The sequence below is a fragment of the Chrysochloris asiatica genome, unplaced genomic scaffold (assembly GCF_000296735.1).
Source record: "Chrysochloris asiatica unplaced genomic scaffold, ChrAsi1.0 scaffold00038, whole genome shotgun sequence".
NCBI lineage: Eukaryota > Metazoa > Chordata > Mammalia > Afrosoricida > Chrysochloridae > Chrysochloris > Chrysochloris asiatica.
Window position 1 is genome coordinate 12,754,461 of NW_006408556.1, and position 11,104 is coordinate 12,765,564.

Below are 11,104 nucleotides of genomic sequence, written 5' to 3' on the forward strand. Positions count from 1 at the left end.
GTCAGAGCAGCCAGCCCACCCTAGGAAAGACATAAGGGACAGGCAGGTCATCAAGGGCCTCTGCGCTGGGGAACTACAACAGAACCACCTCACTGGATTCATCTGCGGTGTCCAAAGGGCCAGTATGACACAGTCCTTCCCTCAAGGAATTCACTCTCTCAATTCAGGGCCAGACACACATTGGATAAACATTAATTTAGGTTGGAATGCATTCAGGATTAATGCTGAGGGGAGGGGAGAGAGAATTTTTCAGAGGTTACATTTGATCTGGATCTTGACAGGTAGGTAGGATTTTGACCCATGGAGGCTTGTAGGTTGCTATGATGCTAAACAGGTTTCAGCAACAAAGACAGACTAGGAGGAAAGGTCTGGCAATCTACTCCCAGAAATCAGTCAACAGTCCAATCTGTAACCGACCAAGCATTGCAGACAGGACCAGGCAGAGTTGAATTCTGTTGTATAGGGAGTCACCATGAGTTGGGGGCCAACTTGATGTCCACTAACAACAAAGACAGGGAAGAGAAAGCTAGGCAGTAGGAAATGTATAGATGAAAGTAAGGATCCAGGAATGACTTGCATCAGGAGTTAGATACCAGGCTGGGGCCCTTGTCCAAACTCAGCAGAGATATGGTCGGTATCTTTCTCCTCCTTTTTAGCCCAACCCATCCATGCCATCCAAACTTACTTTTCCTCCCTCATCACTCTTCCAACATCCACCTCAAATTCATCTACATTGTGGTCACAAAGATACAGTCAGAAGATTGAGCACTTAAAACAGAGCATGATTTTTAAAGCCTTGCTTTGGTATATCTTATTAAAAAGCAAAATATTAAGTATGCTCCCCTATCATAAGTGGATGCCCCCCCTGGGATTATGTACTTGAATTATGACAACGGTCAGGCTTGTGCAAAGGATGAAGAGGTCCCTTGAGTGATTTAAGGGAACAAGCAAATATATGGACTGACACCAACCAGAAGTTAATGGATGGCAATGTGAAGCAAGAAGTGAGTCTGTGCGTTAGATATCCTTCTAGAATCTTCTTGAATGAGACAGTGACCAGCTCCGTTCTTTCCTCCCAACTTGGGACATTCCAGACAACTAGTTTCTCCACAGAGCTTCTTACCTCACCCAGGCCATTGGGGAGCTGACCATGGGAGAGTCATGGGGAAGGACCTCCACTTTATTCTCTCTGTCCTTGGTGGGGCGTCATGGCAAGCAATCTGCCAAGAAGTCACCTGGGATACGCCTGGAGCTCACCTAGCATAGGAGACAGAGACCATCAGTTAATGGAACCCTTAATTGCTAAGAAACCGATCTGTTGTCACTTTTGGAATACCTGTTCAAGGTCCTAATGGGACAGATACACCAATGAAGAAAGGAAATTCAAGAGCCTGGGGCTTGTCCAAGCCCCTGGGGCACCTGAGTGAGAGAGACCCTCCTAGCATCAGTGAGCTTGGAGTCAGACAAAGCCCAAGAGTTCGGAAGTCACCTCTAACCCCCTGTGAATCCTGTTAAAACCAAGACTACAAACACCACTCCACATTTGCAGAGAATTTTGACTCTTCAAAGAGCTTTCTCAAAATGACACTAAGATATGACGGAAAGAACCCCGGTTTAGGATTCAGGAAACCAATATTCGTTTGTTTTATGTGGTGTTGCAGGATCAGCAGTGGACTGCAAACCACAAGGTTGGCAGTTCAAACCCACCAGCTGCTCCTCAGAAACCCTATATAGTGACGCTATAATACTTAACAACTTAACAAGTATCTGAGAGATTACCATTAAGTCAATTCCCCTCACTACCACCCCCCACTTCAATGTCTTCATTTTTACATATGAAACATCTCTAAATTTGAGCTTCCAGGGTAAGTAACTTCTAAAAAGAGATGTGTAGGAAAAATATCACTAAAATGAATGTTTTCCTCTTTAAGGACAGGTTCCTTCAACCTTATATTTGGGAGTTTGATAGACTTCCTGCTCCTCAAGCTCTAAAGGGCCTAAATTTTTAATATGATATTAATAAACCAATATTTCAAGGCATCTGAGCCTTAGGCATATCAGTTGACAAGCCAGAACCCTGGAGATCTTTGAAATCTTACAAGCCTGCTTTGGTCAAACATTATCAGCTAACAAGGTCCTTTCCACTCAGGATCCTTGGCTAATTTCCTAGGTAAAACGAGGCCCCACCTTCTGTTTGGTTTATTCTCTTGAAGGAGGAAGCAGGTTGAATGTGCACTGTCAAAAGGCAGGTGGTTGGGATGAACAGTGGGATTTAAACCATCAATCGGGGTATGGGGGTGAAACCAAGGACTGTAGGGTACCTTTTCTGTTCTTCAGTTGTAAGGTATCAGAATATATCCTTAGTCCAAAAGGGGGACTAAATCAGGGGGATTGGGAGTGGGGGCTCAAATCTGGGGCAGATGTGGAATAAACTGGAAATTAAAGGAGGTGAGGGGGAATCAGGATGTATGAAGGGATTTGGGGAACCATGAGCAAGATTTTTGGATTTGGGCATGGAGCAAGAATGCGGGGTGAGGAGAATAAGAGATCAGAGGAATTTTCGGGCGGTGGAAGTACTTGGGGGAATCCATGAGGGGGTATGCCTGTGGGCATATCAGGGGATTTCGCAGACAGAGGGAGGGGGTTCTGAGGGGTTCCAAGACGTGTGATGGTGTGTCGGGTGGCTGCGGCGATTTTCTGGGGCGTGAGAGGGAGATTTAGGTAACAAGGTTGTCAGGGGTATTTCTAGACATAGCGAAGGAAGGAAGGAACGGGGGAGGTGGGGCCGCGCGCTGTCCCAAGATCCCCGCCCTCAGTCCTGGGGCTCCACGACCCACCCTCCCGGGGTTTCCTACGACTGGAGAGGAGACTGCGGTGCGGCGTGGTCTCAGTGGAGCCGCCTCGTCCCCGCCCCGCCGCGCCCCGACTCACATCGCCCCTCGGTCCGGGCGGCGCCGGGCCCCGCTCCCGGGTCCCGTTGCAGCAGCCGCCGCCGCCCGCCCGGAGCTAAGGCCTCCCCGCCCCGCCCCGCCCCGCAATCGCGGGGTCGGAGGTCACTCGGCAGCACCAACGAGACGCTGCGGGCGGGCCGACCCAAGCGGGGGCGACAGGCACGCAGCCTAGAAGGTCCCTTTGGAGGACTTTGCAGTCAGGAACAGGGAGCATGCGCAAACGCCAGAGGGCGCTCCCGGCCAGAGGCTGAGGGAGCCTGGCGACAGTGGGCGGAGCTTTGGAACGGGGCGGGGCGCGACGGATCCGTGAGGGAGATGTTCTCCTGGGGGCGGGAAAGCAACGGAATTGGTGGGGCAGCGGGGAGGAAACACAAAGGAGAGGAGAGTGGACGAGGGGGATAGAGAAGGAAAGGACAGGGAGGAGAGACCCGGGAAAGGGGCTGAGGAGAAGAGAAGGGGCGGGAGCCCACTCGGGACCAGGACTAGGAAACCGGCTGGGGGTGGGGCGCGCTCAGGCAAGGGCGAGGCTAGGCGACCCGAGGGGAGGTCTGTGGGGGACTTGGAAATGGCCTAGAGAATGGGCTGCGGACGTGGGAAGGCGTTTTCATCCAGTGAGTGGCAGAGAACCCGGTATAAACGCGGCTCTAGAGCGTCTATTCCGCCTGAAGCCCATGGCGGGTCGCACACTGACACCCCTGTGCTTTCCCTGCTATTTGCAACTCTAGGCCCCTCCCAAAGCTACCCCTCTCTTCCGACCCGGGGGTAGGGGGGCGGTGGCCACGGGAGAGGAAGATCCTCGTTACCCCCGGCGGACAGAGGCGGACGCTGAGTGGGGACTGGCTGAGGGACCAAACGGCGGAGTCTGCGCAGAACAGCTCGGATACCGGCAGTGGCAAGGGTGAGACCCCAGCGTAGCCCCTGCCCCCTCCTTTGAACTCCCAGCTGCCAGACTGGGAACCCCCGCGGACGCGGAAGCCACACTGCCTTTGACCCGGGGATGAGCCCCCGTGAAGCCCAAGAACTTTGGGGATCCGTCGAGAGGACAGAGGAGGATACTTGTTGGGCCAGGACAGTCTCCCCTCCTCCCTTCCAATGTCCGAGGAAATCTTCCCACCCTCGTCCATTCAAGACCCCAGCTCTACCCTCCAGGACAGGGGTGGATTAGGGAGGTCGAGCTCCTTTCTGAGCCGGGTTCACCTGCGGAGGACGGAGGGTTCAGCCTGGTCTCTTATGGGGAAAGGGGCATTGTGGAAGGGAGATGGCAGGTTAGTGAGGTGGGTTTAAGTGCTGGACCGTGGTGAAGTCAGGTTGCCTTGCGTGACGTGGGAGAATGGAAAGGTAGGTGAAGGGTAGAGGGCCGATTTCTGGGCATTGTTTCTGTGTGAGACAATTCCATGCAAGCTTGAGCCCATTTGAAAGAGGGTGCAAGTCACTTTCTGGGACTCACTCCTTTGCTATCCCCCTCCCCCAAAGGGCTCTTACTGCCTGGAGCAGCAGTGTTGCTAGGGAAAATGGTTACTCCTGCCCCTTAGTGTGAACAGCCCATTCCAGTCTCTTTCCACAGGAAACCTACCATAGGGACAGAGCAGGAAGGAAAGAGGTGGGTGTGGAGCCAGGAAGGAGGGAAGAGTGGCACAGGGCAGCTGAAAGGGAGCTAATTGGAACTCAGGACTGTGAAGCAATATAACTTGTCACCCTCCAAGCCCTGGTCCCAACCCAAAGCTGGGATTTATGGAGACCAGGGACTTGTTGGTGGCCTTCCTGTACCTTGCCTGCTGTCAGAATCCATCTCAGCTCTGAGGCAACCTCGTTCTAAACTTTCCTTAGTCTTCTAATGTGCTCCTTAGGCAAATTCATTAACTTCTGTGTGCTTGTTTAACTGTAAAGTGGGATTACAGAAAGTAATTGATAGGAATGTTGTGAGATTGTATTATATAAAATGCTAGCATCATCCCTGGTACAGAGTAAATGTCACAAAAGTTTGCCATGGTTATTTTATCACAGGATGCTATATACATCTCAGATCTCCCCCTTTCTACCTGGTTCATCTGTGCTTTTTCCCCTCAGTAGACAGTGAGCTCCTTGAGGACAGGACCACATCGTCTTTACCTCAGCAGTTACACTCTGCAGATATTGTGGTTGTATCAGGGCTTGCTCAGAGGAGAGCTGACTGAAGAAATGTGCTTAGAATTAGCCAATAAAATTGCTGTAGAACAAAGATAGAACCACAAGATTTGCCTCTGCCCTTGAGTTTGTAGACTAGACAAGGAGTTTAAAAAGATATGGAGAAAAAAAGAGGGCAACATTAATTAAGGGGTAAATTTTGGGACAACCAATGGAACTTAGTTCTGAAGTTCAGCAAAGGAGGGACCAGAGAGGGTTGCATGGTGGCTCAAGCCTACAGCTAGAAAAGTGGGACCCATGTAGGGAGCAGAGAGGAAGCAGGCTCACTGGAGTGGTGAGTGCAAGATAAGGCATGGTGGGAGCTAAAGCTGGAGAGGTGAGAAAAAGGGGCCAGCTTTTTTCTGGTCAAACAGTTTCAAGGTCCACCAGAAAGGCAAATGCCTTCTCCTTCAACCGTGGGCCTCTTTTTTCCTCCAGCTGACTCTTGGGAGACCCCAAAGTTTGAACTTCAGAAACTCTGGAGCAGAAAGACCTGGCTTCAGGACCTGGCTCTGCCACTGACAAGCTGCATGCCTTTTGTGTGTATGTTTATTGAGCTTCGGTTTGGCCACCTGTAATAATACATGTGTGTCCTGGTGTGGTGCTGTGGGTTAATGCGCCAGACTGCAAAGCTGTTTGAACTGCAAGGTCGGTGGTTTAAGCTCACCAGCTGCTCCTTGGAAACCCTTTACAGGGTCACTATGGGTCGGAACCGACTCCATGGCACTTAACAACAACAATAAAACAGACAAGGAGCTCTGGTAGCATAGTGGTTACAAATCGGGCTACAACCCGCAAGGTCAGCAGTTTGAAACTACCAGTTGTTCCCTGGGAGAAAGATGAGGCTTTCTGCTCCCGTAAAGATTTACAGCCTCGGAAACCCTGTACAGGGTCGCTATGGGTCGGAACCGACTCCACGGCACATAACAACAAAAAACAGTAATATCGACAATAAGGCCTAACTCACCTGATCACCCAGCTGTTGGGAGCACTGAATGGGATAATAATGTCTGTAGATATTTAGAACTGCTTGACACATTGTAAGGGCCCAGTAAATAAGTAAATACAAGTGTTCTTATAAATGGAAGTGTTCTTATTGTCATTGTACAGGCTTTGTCAACAATGTCAGTGCTGAACTCAGACTGGCCCCACAAAGGGAAGAACTCCACTCTCAGTGTGCCAGACCCACCAGCCAGCTCAGACTCAGGGAACACCTCTGCTCAGGTAGTAAAAGCCCCACCTATTCCTTGGAGACCGACAGGTTTTCTATCCTTTGGCTCGTCTTCCATTTCCATCAATTGGGAGGTGCTTTTCAGGAATCTCTGACTCTGCAGCCAGCCCCTCAAGACTTGGGATTTTACTTTTGACTCTGATTCACATCAGTATACCTTCCTAGAAGGTCTATAAAGAGTCCTGGTGGTATAGTAAGTTAAGCTTACCGAATAGTTGGTGATTCAAACCTACCAGCAGCATTGAGGGAGAAAGATGAGGTTGTCTGCTCCCTTAAAGATTTCCAGTCTTGGAAACCTAAAGGAGCTGTTCTACTCTGTTCTCTAGTGTCCTTGAGTTGGAATTGACTCAAAGGCAGAGGATTTGGTTTTCATTTTAGAGTGTCTGTGTTGTGAAACCAGGCCCACAGGGGAAGAAGAGGGTGGCTTCAAACATAAGGAAAGCTGTTGTGGGGTGTGGGACCTTCCTAACCTTACTCAAAATCACACCACCAATGCAAGAGTGGATCAGCTACCCTTGCTCTCAGTTACCTTGAAGGGGGACACTCTAAATGTAGGGAGGGTGAGCTTGGAAACAGTTCTCAATTTGAGTAGCACTGAGGAGGGGAGGAGAGAATGGGAAAAAGGAAAAATCTGGCTCCTTTCAACTTCTGCCATGTCTCCTCAGGATCCTACAGTTCTGAGCTTGGGACCCCCTCACCTGGACACCAACCCAGCCTCCAACTGGCCTGGGCTTCGGGCCCTTCTGCAGCAGCTACCCCCACAGGACGTTGATGTGGGTCTCCCTTTCCCCATCTTCCCTATGTCCCTTTCTCTCTTAGCTTGCTGGTAAAAGAACGTTGGTCCAAGAAGCTAGGAGTTCAGGATCCAAGCCTCACTGGATCCAAGCCTCACCCATCTCCAGCCTGAGCTTCCGGTCTACATAATGAGTGAAATAGTGTCTGTTCTGCTTACTACCAGGCTTAGTTGAAGAACAAATGAGGAAATGGACATGAATGTCTTTTAAAACCAATAATGGAATGTACAAATGAATAGCTGTTAAGTATTTATTGAACCCCTACATGTGCCCAGCCTAAAGGCTTACAATTCAATTGGGGGGTGAGGTGGGGGAAATATGAAACAGAGAAAACACCAGGACAGGTAGTATTGAGGTCCCTGGGGGCAAGGACCTACTAGAAGGTGACAGGACTCTGCTGTGAAGCTGTTAGGATCTAAGGGCTAACTATTCTGGGGGGAAGTGAGGCTGAGTTGGACTTACATGAGTTCCTTTCCCTCTTTGCTATGCTGTTAGCTCCTGCACCTCCTTAAGGTCTCCAGCCTACTGCAGACCCGGCAGCTAAGCCTTCCTTCTCTAGTCAAACTTCAGTCTTGCCGGTGGGACTCATCACTGCCTTTCTGCAGGAGCGCTACTGCCTGGCCCTTGGGGAGGAGGAGCTGGCCCAGCTGAGGGTCTTCTGTGCCTGGAGGAGGAGGGAGGCTATGGGACAGGGGGTAGCCTGCCAACTGCCTCCCAAACTGGAAGGAAGGGCCTGTGAGAAGGTATGTAGTCTTCTGGCTACATATTCCCTTTTCTCCATTCCTTGCTTTCATACTTCTCCAGAAGGGGCTATCTACTGGGACCCTGAGGGGCCGGGGAAGGGGTAACTTGTAGGGAAAGGGAAACCAAGTTTGAAGGTTTTTGGTGGGCCCAGAAGCGAAGATAAGAATTAGGTTGGGATTGGGGCATGGAGGAACCGGGTAGGATGGTGGCAGGTGTCGCCGATCTGACCCGCCCAGCGCCCCTGCCCGGCAGTGCAGGCAGCGGTTGAGGCCTGGAGAGTACGGGGTATTCGCACCTCGGGCCGGAGAGTGGCGCTGCTGGCACCGGCCTTGCTTTGCCTGTCAGGCCTGTGGTCAGGCCCTGATAAACCTCATCTACTTCTACCATGATGGGCGTCTGTACTGCGGCCGTCATCACGCTGAGCTGCTGCTGCCCCGCTGCCCGGCTTGCGATCAGGTACAGCCTCACAATCCAGCCTGGCAGGATATAAGGGGCCACCCTCCTAAGCCACAGCCTAGGAGTGAAACAGGGATACCGCTCTGGTTCCTTATGCACGGACTTGAGCTCTGGGCAGGTGACACGTACTACTTTTATTTGCACTCTCCCCCGCCTAAAGCAGAGTGCCCCCAAATTTCTTGGAATCAGAGAATTTCTCTGGAGCAGACTCTCCAATTCATCTTCAAATGCTGGTTGTCCCGTATGGTGTGTGATCATGCTAGGAGCTCTTTAATGTTACCATGAGACAGCAAGGAGTCCTGAATTGGAAGTCTGGTCTGCTGGGGTCACACTTGGGGTTATGCCACCTGCTAGCTGCGGGATCCTGGCTAAGCGAATCAGCTCTCCCAACGTCCCAGAATGGTTGGGGAGATCAAATGGGAATGTCTGTGGACGTACTTTAGCGTTAACTGAGTGTAAGGTGTGCTTACGCGATGACTAAAATGAGTGAATGAATGAATGAACCGTTCCCCTCTCCCTCTCCCAGCTGATCTTCTCCCCGCGCTGCACCGAGGCGGAGGGGCGGCGCTGGCACGAGAACCACTTCTGCTGCCAGGACTGCGCCGGGCCCTTGGGCGGGGGAAGTTATGCCCTGCCGGGGGGCGGCCCCTGTTGCCCCCGTTGCTTTGAGAACCGCTACTCTGAGGCAGACTCGAGCATGACCCTGTCACTGGAAGGAAGGGCGCCCCTTGGTAAGGGTGGAGAAGGTGCCGATCTAAGGGGGAAAGAGACGGCAGCTTAAGCTGGGTTGAAGAGGGGTTCTCAGGCCGGGTGGGACCCTTGCTCCAGTCCCACGGCGACTGTCCCTCCAGCAGCGCGCCTGCTCACCCACCATACCCGCCTCCAACACCCGAGCTTCGGGGCCCGCAGTTCTCACCGCGCGTCCCTGGCTAGGGCGCTCCAAAGGCCTCCAGTACCTACCCCGCGCCATGGTTGGGTCTGCGGCCCTGGACTAGCACCGGGTGGGGGACTCGACCGCCCTCTGGTGGGCTGAGGCGGGGATCCCTGGAGAGAATTCGTGGTGGCTGCACACACTACCCGACCCGGGGGCGGAGCGGGAGGCTGGGCCCAACCCGCTGCCGGCTGCAGGGGAGCGCCTCCCCTGGAACTGGCAGAAGACGGAGACTCTGAGTACTGAGCCCCTAGCCTTCTTACCCGACAGCAACAGAGGGTGCGGAGTCCGACCCTGCTGAAGGAGGGGACCGCGCCCAATTGAACACCAGGACCGACTCTAGAGCAACTTTACTCGCCGCTGCTACCTGCTCCAGCCCGGCGACTCAGTGTGAGAGCCTTGGATCCAAACTCCAGGAGGAAAGCCGAGCTGAGGATATGGCGGAGGAGATGCCTTCTGATCCCAAGGAGGATGCTCTCTGCCCCACCTGCTCCTCCTCCTCTGACTCCGAACCTGATGGCTTTTTCTTAGGCCAGCGCCTCCCGCGGCCAGGGGAGACCCCCAGCAGCATCCAAGCTGGGGATTCCGGGAAGCCATGCATCATTTGCTAGTGGTGCAACCCACATAGAGGAGGGTGGTGTGTAAAGCAGAACAAGGCTTTCCTCCTATAAAAATCCTGCGCATGCCTGGGAGAGGTGGCGTGGTGACATTCTTGGGGTATTCTCCTTTTACCCCACAAGCGTTCTACGGCTTGATGGAGACTTCCAGAAACTCATCCGCCCCAAACTAGGCATCAGCTATTGACCAGCCCCACCCCCATGCCACAAGCCCAGACAGCCTCCACCCCCCCACCCCATCCCCGCCGCGTCCTCTTGAGCCAATAAAACATTTCCTCAAAGACCATGTGTGGTGGTGACCAGTTGGAGGGTCGGAGGCCCAGAGAGGGTGGTAAAACCCAGAGCAGCCGATGACATAACTGGACCGCACTCCTCCAGCGTGGAGAACGCACGAGTCCAAACTCCAGCTGCACCACCCTGTCAGTAAGTGGTCGGCGGAAGTGCCGGACCGGAAGTTGCGTGATCCACAGGCGCCAATACCGTGCGTGGTGCGAGCCCGTTGCGGAACTCCAAGGTGCTACTATGGCTTCCAGCGGAGCAAGTGTGACCGCTGCGGGACCTGCAAATGAAACTCCCGAAATCCCAGACAACGTGGGAGATTGGCTTCGGGGCGTCTACCGCTTCGCCACCGATAGGAATGATTTCCGGAGGTAACCGAGGTCGGGGGTTTGGTTTCTCTGACCTAGAGCTCCCGTACATCAATCTTCGTCCGGGCTGGCGCCCTTGGGCTTCTTACATCATCCATATCGTGGCTTTGGCAGTGCTTTGTTGAGGTCCTTGATTGGGCATATTCTTGTACGACAAAAACAGTCTTTTCTGTTATAGGGTAGTAACTAGAGAATCTCATCCTGACTAGAGGGATCGGGGAAGAGAAGAGAAACACATAAACAGGTTCGGCCCTGGACGACTGCTTAGTTGGCCTTTGTGTAGGCACACAGTGCCCATATGGGTCTTGGGCAACCTGCCATGTAATGAACAAACCCCCCCCCCCCCCCATTGCAATTCTTTTGCCTCAGGGAAGATTTTCCCAGGTCGGTGATAGCGTCCTCTCCCTCGGTATGTTTTGTAAAACAAGTGACAGCTTGACTACAGACTTAATGGAAAAACGTGCCTTTTCCAGGAACTTGATCCTCAATTTGGGACTTTTTGCTGCAGGAGTTTGGCTGGCCAGGAACTTGAGTGACATTGATCTAATGGCACCCCAACCAGGGGTGTAG

The 11,104-nt window shown here is 52.6% G+C and overlaps 2 protein-coding genes across 2 annotated transcripts; both read left to right on the forward strand.

Moving 5' to 3' along the window:
- The first annotated feature begins 6,998 nt into the window (after positions 1 to 6,998).
- On the forward strand, positions 6,999 to 9,881 carry PRICKLE4 (prickle homolog 4 (Drosophila)). Its single transcript, XM_006860592.1, has 5 exons — positions 6,999 to 7,118; positions 7,745 to 7,882; positions 8,136 to 8,339; positions 8,866 to 9,076; positions 9,547 to 9,881. The coding sequence occupies exons 1-5, from the start codon at positions 6,999 to 7,001 to the stop codon at positions 9,879 to 9,881; spliced, it is 1,008 nt and encodes a 335-aa protein (XP_006860654.1).
- Positions 9,882 to 10,409: 528 nt separating this feature from the next.
- Positions 10,410 to 11,104, forward strand: TOMM6 (translocase of outer mitochondrial membrane 6 homolog (yeast)). The gene is made up of 2 exons (XM_006860450.1): positions 10,410 to 10,537; positions 11,008 to 11,104. Exons 1-2 carry the CDS (start codon positions 10,410 to 10,412, stop codon positions 11,102 to 11,104), a joined length of 225 nt encoding a protein of 74 aa, XP_006860512.1.